Below are 13,074 nucleotides of genomic sequence, written 5' to 3' on the forward strand. Positions count from 1 at the left end.
GGACACCCTGGAGAGCTCTTGCAGCAAGGCATTATGGGTGGACCTCAGAAATAGGAAAGGTACAATCACAATGCTGGAATTGTACAACAGACCTACCATACACCAGCAGGAGATAAAGGAAGAAACATGTAGTCAGATTCTGGAATGATGCGAAAATAACAAAGCTGTTGTGGTAGGTGATTTTAATTTCCTTTATGTTAACTGGGACTACCTTAGTGCTGGGGGTTTGAATGGGTGCATTTTGTTAGGTGTGAGCAGGAGGGTTTTATGAACAGTATGTGGATAGTCCAACAAGGAAGGGGGCATACTAGACCTGGTATTGGGAAATGAACCCAGCCAAATGATCAAAGTTTTAGTGGGAGAGCATTTTGGGAATAGTGACCATAACTCCATAAATACTTGGATGCTTATGGATAAGGACAAGAGTGAACCCCCGAAGAAAGTGTTAAATCGGGGCAAGGCCAACTTTAACTGAATTAAGTAAGAATTATAGAATGTGGATTGGGAGTGGCTAATTGAGGGTAAATTCACATTTGACATATGGGAATCTTTTCAAGACCAGTTGATTTTCACAGGCATGTTCCTGTGAAGATGACGGATAGGAATGGCCGGATTCATGAACCTTGGATGACAGGGCAAATGATCAGCTCATCAAAAAAAAGGAAGCATACCTCTGCTGTAGGCAATTAATAACAGATGAAGTCTTTGAAGAATACAGAGAAAATAGGAAGGAACTGAAATGGGGAATTAGGGGGGTTAATAGGGGCTATGAAATGTCCTTGGACAGCAGGATTAAGGAGAATCCCAAGACATTTTGGTTATATATTAGGAGCAAGAGGGACCCAGGTTCAATTCCTGCCTCATTGTTTGCACATTCTCCCTGTGTCTGTGTGGGTTTCCGCTGAATGCTCTCATTTCCTCCCACAATCCAAAGATGTGCAGGTCAGGTGAATTGGCCATTCTAAATTGTCCATAGTGTTAAGTGCATTATTCAGGGGTAAATATTGGGTCTGGGAGGGTTGCTCTTTGGAGGGTTGGTGTGGACTTGTTGGGCTGAAGGGCCTATTTCTATACTGTAGGAAATCTAACCTAAAAAAAAAACCAAGGTAGACAAGTCTCCAGAGCCAGATGGGATCAATCCCAGGATACTGTTGGAGACCAGGAGGTGGAAGTAGCTGAAACCTTAACAGATATCTTTGCATCATCTTTGGCCTCAGGGGAGGTTGTAGAGGACTGGAAAATGGCCAGTGCTGTTCCTTTCTTCAAGAAGGCAAACACCAATCATCTAGATAATACAAGCCAAAGAGCCTGATGTCAGTGGTGGAAAAGCTTTCAAGAAGACACTGAGAGACAGGATTTATTCATATTTGGAAGTGAATGGATTTGTTAGTGTTAGGCAGCATGGGTTTATGCAGGGAAAGTCATCTTATCAATTTGATTGAGTGTTTTGAGGAGGTGACAAGAATGATTCATGAGGGAAGGGCAGTGATGTTGTCTACATGGACTTTAGTAAGGCATTTGATATGGCAGGCTGGTACAAAAGGTAGACACTCATGGAATCAAAGGTGAGCTCTCTTGATGGATTCAAAACTGGGTTGATCATAGAAGACAGAGAGAAGCACACTGTATGCTCTATGGGCAACCTGATCTTCACGGACGTAGGTGTCAACATGTGACAGCCTCTAACAACTGTCATGGTACACCTCCAACACACTTCTGCATTTCAGTGCTGCACCTTGTGTTGCATTAGTGAGTGTCTTTGTAATGTAGCCGCAAAGCCATTTTATGTTCAGGAACTTGCAACCAGCTCATGGACTGGATCTGGCTACGTCACCAGTATGTTTGCGAGCTGTCTTTCACTTTGAGCCTAGGATACTCCCAGCATCCCTGCCTGTCTTTATTTGTCTTTTTGTGGTTTGTCTGCTCAGCCAGAAATTACTAGGCTCATAGTATTTCCGCATTATCTTGCCATTTGGCACAGGTAAGAAATCATGAAGCTTGTTGTAGTTTATCAGCAGTCCTGAGTCAGTGGGGGGAATAGCCTTCACTCATGGGTCCCAGCTAGTATGTCAAGGGCATGCTCTGATACCAGTTAGTCAGCTGCTTTGGGGCAGTCAGAGTCAGGATGCTCACCACATAAAGGATTAGGGGCCAAATATTGGACAGCCCACTTCTCATCTTGGTAGAATGGGTACTGCAGATGCTGGAGATTAGAGTCAAGATTAGAATGGTGTTGGAAAAGTACAGCAGGTCAGGCAGCATCCGAGGAGCAGGAAAAATCAACATTTCGGGCAAAAACTCTTCAACAGAAATGAAAGGCTTTTGCCCGATACCTCGATTTTTCCTGCTCCTTGGATGCTGCCTGACCTGCTGTGCTTTTTCAGCACCACTCTAATCTTGACACTGCTCATCTTGATTCATTAAGTGGGCTGTTTTCCTCCTGAAATGGGAGAGAAGCAAAATTAAGGAGGAAGAAAATGGGTGGCACTGTTGTTATTTTGGGGGTGATGTCCCGAGTGAGTGAGTAGGTACACAGAGGCATACGTAATGATGTTGGTTTTAAGGTGTGTGAGAGCAAGTGAGGGAAGATGTTGAGGTAATAGTGAGACTGGTAGAGTATGACCCTGGCTGGGGTGTGGGTACAGTAGCAGAGATAGAGTGTATGTCAGGTATCAGAGAGAAGATGGCATACATAAGCTGATGGATTAGAGAAAGTAATTTACCATCTTTATATACTGGGATACATTCCTCAGATGGAGGACTATGCTTTAACCCAGATGAAAATCTTGGACCAGATTGGCATGCTCTAGAGTCATGGTCTTCTCTGCTGGTCTTTGGGGAAAAGGACCTCTTGAGCATCCATCACATATTGTCCAGGTCTCTGTCCCCAAAGTGGCTGCCGAATATCCCTTTTTTGCCATACCTGGAGCAATTATCAGAAACTATGCAGGGCTCCCATCTGACAATACTTGTCCAGGTGCACTACAACCTTTTAAGGATGGCAAGTGTGCCAGGGATGCTGATCAATTCCAGGTTATCCCAAGTGGCAAGATGTCTCAGGAACACCATGTGGTAAGATGAGGGTAGATGAGAGGGATGCCATAAGGTTTGAGTAAGTATTTATGAGATATGAAGTAAGTTTGATGAGATACAGCTCGGCGGGATCCTTCATCCCATGGAATACTGCTGATGTAATTTCCTGAATTTAAAGAGCTTTGAAAAATTGATGCATCTGCAATTTGTTCCACTTCATCTATTTTAATTCTCTCTGTTAGAAGCCATCAGGTCCTGAGATTTGTTTACTTTAAATCCCATTTGTTTTCCCATTGCCAATTCCTCACTTAAAGTTAATCCCGAAAAAGCCTTCGCGATTCGTTTATATGTTTCTGGAATTGAACTTTGCCCTTAAAACATGTTTTCATAAAAGTCTTCTTTTTGTTCTTTTCTATTGAAAGCTCTAAATTTGTATGAGTTCCTATGGAATGCATTAGTATATTGGTGCACTGAACTGTAATATAGTTCTTCAGTATGGTGAGTTTCTGAATGGAGTACTTCAAGCAGGGAGCAAGATTTCTTGTACGATTCAGTAAAAATTACTAATTAGGTGAACCAGTTTGGAGCAGTACCAGCAAAAGACATGGGAGCATGCAATTTGTCTAAGTAGATTTACTCAGAACTTACTGCTGAGTTGGCTTTTCAGACTACCATTCCAGTGATAGTGCTCTACACAAGTGTCTTCGACACTAGTTACTTCATCTCATCTTACCAACAAATCTTTCTAGATGTTGCTGCCTCATGTGTTCGGTAGTGCAAGGGGTGGTGCAAGAGATTGGACCAAATAACTTTTAAATAATGAAACAAATGTGAGGCATTGAATACTTCTTTGCCTTTTTTTTATTTATAGAAATTATTCAGGTGTATGATCATATTACTTCTGTGATAAAATTATTTTGACATTTAAGAGTGGATGACGTTTTGTCAGCAGGAGATCTAAGGTCTGGAGCACTCAACTGCTCATTTCACAAAAGATCTATAGACTTCAGAGTAAGCACTGTGCAAAACAACGGCCATTACCAGGGATTGAAACACTCCTGGAAAGCTATAGAATTCAAGTGTAATTTCATTTGAAAAAGAGAAAACTCAGGCCACTTTATCAGCATTAGGAAATAACTAGGCAGGTCACAGTGTTACCTATTTTAGTAGTGTTGACATTTTATTTATAATGAAGCCTTTAAAGCTCTTGAGAATATTCTAAATGTCAAAAAAAAGGTTCAAATTTTAAATATTTTCTTTTACTCATGATAATTTATGTCTGTTCCATTTTATGAAAACATTGTAAATAAAGTTACACTAATTGGTTTTCTTTCATAATAGATGCATCATAGTTTGATGATTCTTGGTCCCTATTTCTTTTTAACCAGTACGTACCCATAGTGTTTTTTTTTGCTGGTTTGTTCTTTCTCTTTTTGTCCTTTTCATTAAATACAAAACAGATAATTAACATAGCCACAAGAGCTGACAGAAGCTGTTGTTTTATTTTATTGATGCAATGCTGCTGTGATGTGAATCTGTATTGTTATTACAATTTTACTTCGCTAACATAAGGCATCTGTATTGTTGATGCCCAGAGGTGATTACAGCATGACAATATGAATACGAAAAATACAGTTCATAATGTGAATTCATATAATTTTTTTTCAAGTTAGCTATTTGTCTGTGTTCAAAGAATTGTGCATATGAAGGGTCTCTTTTTAAATAAAGGCCACTGATCTTCATTTACAAATCTTAAATGTTAAGGCCCTTCATCATAGGAACAATTGTGTTTATAATAAAATGTTTAATTGATTCTTGTTGAGTAAGATCAAAGCTAAAGACCCAAGTGCTATTTTTATAAGTTTGATTTATTTATTCTCACGCATTTGTTGCAAAATACTGTAGAAAGTATTATGTAGCATTGCCACTCTCCAGATCCATCTTGAAACGCAGAAAATAAACCAAACTATAAAATATGAATGAGGAAAAATGAAGGAATAAAGAAATTGTCCAACTTTACACTTCTTCTTGCTAAGTGTTCCATCATGGGCCATGGGCCTGGTGGCCAGGCATGAGGCCCCTTCTCTACGCTGCCACCCCTGGAATGAAAGTTGCCACTGTTCAGCGCCATCTTGCTTCCATTGATGTCCTTGCCACAATAAGTCCTCACTGGACCTTGGTAATGCAGACATGACTGATGCTGCTGGATACTGCTCTGGCCCAAACTCGACTCTGCCACTCCATGACTCTGCTTTGGTCTCACCTCACCAATGCAGCCATTGCTGATGCCACTGGGTCTCACACTGGGCCAAAATTCACGTCTGTCACTGCCTCCATGAATCTACACTGGATGCAGATGTCACCGGAAACCAAACTCACCTCCACCACAGGAGGCAAGAGTTGGCGCTAGGACCGCCTCGATGATGCAGAAGCCAACAGGAACCCAAACTGGCCTCCATCGTCACCACCATGAGTGCCCTGATGAGCCCACTTACCACTGCTGATACCATCACCATCACTGAGCTCTTCATCTAGAAGTAAGTAAAACAAAATAGAAGAGAAAAAAAGTGAGAGAAGAGGGAACAAAAAGAGAAAAGAAATGAAAAGAGAAGTGCATGGCGCAGACAAGCCCAGCACTCAGAAGTCCTACTCCACTGCCATCTTACCAGAAATATTTTAGGAGCTTCTTATGAAAAGATTAAACTTGAGTTATATGATCTTGAATTTTTGAGTGTATGTGCATGGGCCAACTTCTGGGTAACCTCAGGAAACTTAGTGGAGAACAGGGTTTCAATTTTGACCTGTAACCTTACCAGAGTTATTCCTGAGCAAGAGGGTTGGGGAAGGGAGGATGGTAGAAAACATTGTGTAGGTGTCGAGAAAGGGAACAATCAGGAGGCTTGAAGTGATCAGGTGGAAGAAAATGATCTTGACAGGGGAAGTCAATGGAGTTGGAGAAATAGTTAGGATGGCATCAAGTGGTGTCCTGACACAGTCTTCGGACGTGCAATGAACTTCAATGGGCTCCTGTTCCTCCCAGACCATTTTTGATAAAGTTTCTAAAGCTTAACACCACAAACCCCTTCAGGACCATCAATCATAATACACATAGACCGCATTTCCCTGGAAGGAACCATGTTCAGTGTAGTCATATTTTGAGAAGAGAAAGTCAAATTGTTACTCACCTCTTCTTTACATTTGTAAATGGTCCAATCCTCCTTTGGTCTAGTTTCTTGGATCTTTGTGTCCCCCTGCGAGTTTGACTGGCAGCCCCATTTTTGGAGCATAATTAGCACATGTCGCTTGTTCGCCATTTTGAGTGCCAAGATGGCCATTTTGCTACTGAAAACTGGTACAAAGTCAGCAAAGATTTAGAACTAGTAAAGTTTGGGAGACAGTTTAAATCTGAGCATAGTTTCAAGAATTAAATTCATTTAAACATGTTCTAGAAATGAGAAATGGATATCAATTAAAGTGACTACGAAGCTCTTGACTTTTGTGAAAGCTGACTTATTTTAGTAATATCATAATTGGAATCCAATGTCGAATTCTTACCTGATTTGGCCTGTTTGTGACTCCACATTGGTGCACCCATTAACTACCCTCTCTTATCGCTACTCAGTTGGACTCTCACCACATTCGCAACACAGCATGCAATGAGCAATAAGCCACTGCTTCCCAGACATGTCCCAGTGTGACCTGAGATGCTGAGATTTTATATTACCTCAGGTTATAAATTGGGGCGCAGAAGAGATGTTGAGGAGCATGAGGAGGGAGCAATATCAGTGATCAAGCAGGAAGAATTTGATAGCAAGATAGGAATTCTACAGTTAAAAATAAGCACACCCACCTATTCATAGATTTGCTTTGGCACAATTGGGCCTCAGAAATCAGTTCATTAGCCAATACTCACAATAACAATCCACAAACATTTAAAGGAGCTTTGTAGTTGTCAGAAATCAGATTGTGCTCTGTAGCAGCTATTGCTGCTTCTGACCTCATGACCCTAAAATCACATCTTGTGACTAATTGGATCACAACTCACAGTTTGGGAAGCCAAGTAATAAGCGTTCATTTTACCAGAGATACACACATCCCAAGAATGAATGAAAACAAGTGAAGTGCTGGTATGAGGACGGAATGAAAATGAGTTTGATGAGGAAAAGTGAATAGGAGGCATTCCCTGAAAAGGAATTGCAGCCTTGGCTTGGACAGAGAGTGTTCTGCAATATGGACGAGGATGAACAATGTATTCTTCTGCAGCACTTCCTTTGATGCTGTGACAGTGATGAATGAATCAATGATCTTATAACTGTTTATTATGCTATGGGTCATGGGGAGAAATGCTCAGATGATTTCTCCTGTTTTAAAGGAGTGTTTTGACTCAATTGAGTTTTGTGACTCTAAAACACTGATGAAAGACGTTTTCTTAAAAGTTTAAAGTAAAAGAGAGAATAGATGTTTATTTCACAACAACCAATACCACCCACTCAGATATGCTAGACACACATGCAAATGAAGAAAGTGTTTACAGCAGAGATAGTATTTCTAAATAGTCCAACAATTTACTGCTAAACTTGGATCTTTTAATAGAGGTTTGAAACATTGCAGGCCTACTGATTCACTTTAGTGCCATGTTAAGAAATGGGAGTGGAAGTTTCTAATGATGAAATTCAATGATTTATTGCTGTCAGTATGTTATTGGCTGTGCATCACTACAGATACAGCCAAACTGCTATACTGAAGATCTGATTTGGTTCTTCACATTAGTTGATAAAAAGTAGTCCCACGTTTTTGCCTGTTAAGTGGATTTTAAGCAGGATTCTTTCTTTGCTGGATCATATGCCTGCGTTTTGAGTCTTCTTGTCCTCCAGACTGAGAGGCTAATATGTGTTAGTAAATATTGCTTTTATTACAATCAAACTGATTTTTGACAAGTAACCAGGAATCTGTTTTTCCAGGATCCATACAAATGATCCCTGATGCTTTGGGTACTATACAGAATAGGTCTTAAAATTCAGCCATATGAATTGCTTTGTCATATAATTAATTTCCTTACTCTTTTATTCATTCACGGGATGTAGGTCTAGTTATTTGGGCATTTATTGTCAATCCCTAGTTGCCCTTGGGAAGGTAGTGATGTACTGCCTTAGTGAATTGCTGTAATCTATGTGCTGTAGGTTGACCTACATTGCCATTAGGATGGGAATTCCAGGATTACTGAAGGAACAATGATATGTTTTAAAGTCAGGATGATGAGTTAGCTTGATGGGAACTTGCAGTGGTGGTGCCCTTGTCCCTTTAGTTGATAGTGGTTGTGAGTTTAAAAGATGCTGAATAGAGATCCTTGCCAAATTTCTGCAGTGCATCTTATAGTTGGTACATGCTGCTGTGACTGTGTATGGATGGTGGAAGGAGTGAATGTTTATGAATGTGATGGCACATAAATAGGCTGTTTTTTTTTCTGGATGATGCCAAGCTTCATGAGTATTGATGGGGCTGCAATCATCCAGAAAAGTGAGGAGTATTCCATCAAACTTCTGACTTGTGCCTTGTAGATGGTGGACAGGCTTTGGGGAGTCAGGAAGTGACTTACCCACTGCAATATTCCTAGCCTTTGACCTGGACTATTAGATACTTTGTTTCTATGGCTAGTCCAGTTCAGCTTTTGCTCAATGGTAACCCCCCAGCCTTCAGGATATTGGCAGGGTGGGGGCGGTTCAGCAAAAGCAATGTCATTGAATGTCAAGGAATGATGATTTGATTTTCTCTTCCCGGACATGGTCATTGCCTGTAAATTATATTGCACAAATGCTACTTGCCACTTGTCAGCTAAAACCTGGATATTAGCCAGGTTTTAAAGTGTTTGTTTCAGTGTCTGAGGAAGCACAAATTGAGTTTTGAACATTATGCAATCATCACCGAACTAATCTTATGATGGAGGGAAGCCTGTTACAGATGAAGCAACAGAAGTTGATGGGCCGAGAACACTATCCTAAGGAAACTCGTGCAGAGATGTCTTTGAGCTGAAATGACTAACCTCCAACAACCACAACTAACCTCCTTTCAACCAATGTAGTTGCCATATGAATTCCCATTTTCTTCAATTTTGCTGCAGCTCTTTGATGGCACATTTGGCTAAATGTTGCCTTTGGTTACTTTTATTCACTTATGGGGTATGGGCATCACCAGCAATACTGGGTACTTATTGCTCATCCCTAATTGTCTTTGAATTGATTTGCTCCCTATAGCACTTCAGAGGGCAGGCAAAAGTCAACCACATTGCTGTGAATTTGGAGTTGCTTGTCAGTAAAATCTCATAATGGACATTGATGTCAAGGGCAGTTATGCTCATGGCCCCTATTTTCAGTTCGAACATTTTTTTTCTGAATTTAAATCTCTTGTGTACTCTGTTTTACCTTTATACCTATCAGTCTGGACTGTATATATTTAGCAAATGTTTGTACAGAAGTTAGCATGGTTATGCTGACATTTACTAACATTCCACTGAGCAAGATAGCTAACCATTCATTTTCAGAGGTTACTACCTTGTTTTTTAATGTTGTAGTGGTTTTCTGGAAGTTATATCATCACATAAACTCAAAGCAGCTCAAAGTAAATGGTCATGTTCATTGTTGTGATCTGTGTGGCACTCAAGTGATGGTCTAATTGACATAACGTGTTGGATTTAATGAGTCTAGTTGAAAGGCCAAATTCAGAAAGAGATGATCAGAGTTAATATTTAATCTTTCATGAGAACTGGAAATGCAATAGGGTTTAAGTAAGTGGAAGTGGGGAGGATAGAAAGCAAAGCAAAAGGGAAGACAGAAGAGGTTTAATGACAGAGCTGCAGGCTGAAAGAAGTGGCGATGAGGCAAACAAAGAAACAGGGGGAAGAGAAGATGCAGAGAAAATATCTTGCATGCTGCTGAAAAGCAAAAACAAGAGGAAAACTGAAACTTGCAAAGAAAGAGAAATACGATGTGGAGAGAACTTGTTCAACACAGCTTTGCATCCAGAAGGCCATTAGTGTCTAATTGAAAGACGAGGTGCTATTTTTCGAATTTGCATTGACCTTGATTGCAGGGAAACTATTGAGGGAGTATTGTAGAGAATGAAATTGTTGAAATATTTTGAACATAGTCCATTTGTATTCATATTAAAATAATATCTATACACTTCACCAAATCCTCAAGCCTGAACTATAATTTGCTGTATATTGCATCAAGTGAACTCAATCAACATTGTCCAGTTAATGAGTGAAATGTAGCTATCTTGCAGGGAGACATTAATTTTACGCCTTTAATTAAAACAAGCTTCCAGCTATCTAATACATGAAGCAAATTTAGGATGCTCCCACCCCTCTTCCTGCTTGAAAGAGGATGTTATTGAGATGAATAATGAGGAATGAGAATCCATCAACTGAAGTTATTTGTTGAAAATTGTACTTCCATTATTTAAGAAAAAATCTTTAAATTTTATTTCAGGATCACATGGATTCAAATAAATATGTACAAGAGTTGCGTAAACAGTTGGAAGAATCACAAAAGAATGTTCAGAAGTAAGTAAGAGAATGATATTTGAAAACAACTGATATTTGTATAGTACAGATCACGCACACAAAGTCTCTGAGCATTTCACAAGGATAATGTGGAAAGAGCAAAAAAATGAAGATGCCCAGAGGGCAAGAAAGGAAATAAATGGTATGCAGAGAAACATAGATTTGGAACTGAGCAAGTGAGAAGCAAGGTAGTGATAGAATTTTGGTCACAATTCAGGAAGTCAGTGAAAATGAGTAATAATAGGGCTTATGGTTTAATTTTATATGAGGCTGTAACATTCTGAACAATTTAAAGCTTGGGATAACATAAATGCAGAAGCCAAAAAAAATCAGAAAAGGCTGCCTGGGGGGTGGGGGGGGGTGATTAAGCTCATGCACAAGGTTTCAAAAGGGAAGAAGAGTAGAGAAGAAAATGGTGAATCATCTGGAATTAAATTTTAAAAAAACCCTCTTGATAGCATGAGAAGCTGAGCTTAGAATTGGGTAGCACTCTATAGATGTTTCGCATTGCCTAACATCTCATCATTAAGTAAACTGTGTTGTGAATGAAGCATTTTACCACTCTTGCCCTCAGTTTGGATTCTCAGTCTCTCATGGAGCAGCTGTGATGCAGAGATTGACAGTTGAACATGGAATTGGCAGGAACAAAGATTTGGATACACAAGGAATTTGAGGATGCATATGCAGCAGAGATTGAGTCCTTAATTTGGAGTATATTATTGTCTATTAGTACTTCATATTTGATGCCTTAAATAAGGATAAATGGAATGTGATTGAAAGAAAAAGTTTGTTGTGGAATAGAGAAATTCAGTACTCTGGATTCTCAGGTTGCTCTTTCGGTATTCTTAGGGATGAGTTTGAACTAAATGTGAGCACAAGATCTACTTTCTTGCATTTTTTTTGATAGTCACTTGTTTGTATAGAAATTGAGTATTGTGGAAAAAAAGATGTGCTGTCAAAGGTTTTTGTCTTACAATCAACAGGAGAGATGTAGGAATACCAAATTTCTAAGGGAGCAATAATTTATGTTGAGCCACAGAGTCATACAGCACAGAAAAGGCCCTTCAGCTCATTTAGTCTCCACCAACAAAAACTACAATAAAAGGTGTGCTAATCCCAATTTCCGGCACTTGTCCCATATCCTTGAATGTTATAACAGTTCAAGTGCTCATCCAAATATTTTTTAAAGGTTGTAAAGTTTCTAGCCTCCACAATGTTTCCAGGCAGTGCATCCCAGAATATCATCATTCTCTGAGTAAAAAGGTTTTTCTTCCTATCCTGTTTGAATTTCCTGCCCCTTACCCTAAAATTATGCCCCTTCATGATTGACCCCACAATGAAGGGAAAGAGCACCTCACTGCTCACCTTATCCTTACCCCTCTTAAACTTATACAGCTCAATCATGATCCCCCCACTGCACCCAGTCTTTCTCTGCTTGAAAGAAACCAATCCTAGCTTATTTAGTCTATCATAGCATCATAGAGATGTACAGCGTGGAAACAGACCCTTCGGTCCAACCCGTCCATGCCGACCAGATATCCCAACCCAATCTAGTCCCACCTGCCAGCACCCGGCCCGTATCCCTCCAAACCCTTCCCATTCATATACCCATCCAAATGCATCTTAAATATTGCAATTGTACCAGCCTCCACCACATCCTCTGGCAGCTCATTCCATACATGTACCACCCTCTGTGTGAAAAGGTTGCCCCATAGGTTTCTTTTATATCTTTCACCTTACAAGGTTTGTATATTTCACCTCTTTTATATCTTTTCTATCTTTCACCTCTCACCCTAAACCTATGCACTCTAGTTCTGGACTCCTCGATCCCAGGAAAAAGACTTTGTCTATTTACCCTATCCATGCCCTTCATAATTTTGTAAACCTCTATAAGGTCACTCCTCAGCCTCCGACACTCCAGGGAAAATAGCCCCAGCCTGTTCAGCCTCTCCCTATAGCTCAAATCCTCCAATCCTGGCAACATCATTGTAAATTTTTTCTGAACTCTTTCAAGTTTCACAACATCTTTCCGATAGGAAGGAAATCAGAATTGCAAGCAATGTTCCAACAATGGCCTGACCAATGTCCTGTGCAGCCGCAACATGACCTCCCAACTCAATACTCTGACCAATAAAGGAAGTCATGCCAAACAGCTTTTTCACTATGCTATCTACCTGTGACTCCACTTTCAAGAAGCTATGAACCTGCACTCCAAAGTCTCTTTGTTCAGCATTAAGTGTATAAGTCCTGCTAAGATTTGCTTTCCCAAAATGCAGCACCATGCATTTATCTGAATTAAACTCCATCTGCCACTTCTCAGCCCACTGGCCCATCTGGTCCAGATGCTGTTGTAATCTGAGATAACCCTCTTCGTTGTCCACTGCACCTCCAATTTTGGTGTCATCTGCAAACTTACTAACTGTACCTCTTATGCTCACATCCAAATCATTTATGTAAATGACAAAAAGTAGAGGACTCAG

General features: G+C 40.1%; 1 protein-coding gene across 4 annotated transcripts in view; it reads left to right on the top strand.

The window, feature by feature from the left end:
• nckap5l (NCK-associated protein 5-like) overlaps nt 1-13,074 on the top strand; it is an 807,388-nt gene that overhangs the window by 289,241 nt on the left and 505,073 nt on the right. For all 4 annotated transcript variants that reach the window (XM_060827141.1, XM_060827140.1, XM_060827143.1 and 1 more), the window contains one exon: nt 10,521-10,594. In XM_060827141.1, the coding sequence (XP_060683124.1) occupies nt 10,521-10,594 (74 nt within the window). The remainder of the gene's footprint in view (nt 1-10,520; nt 10,595-13,074) is intronic.

Source organism: Hemiscyllium ocellatum, chromosome 7 (genome assembly GCF_020745735.1).
Source record: "Hemiscyllium ocellatum isolate sHemOce1 chromosome 7, sHemOce1.pat.X.cur, whole genome shotgun sequence".
Lineage (NCBI taxonomy): Eukaryota > Metazoa > Chordata > Chondrichthyes > Orectolobiformes > Hemiscylliidae > Hemiscyllium > Hemiscyllium ocellatum.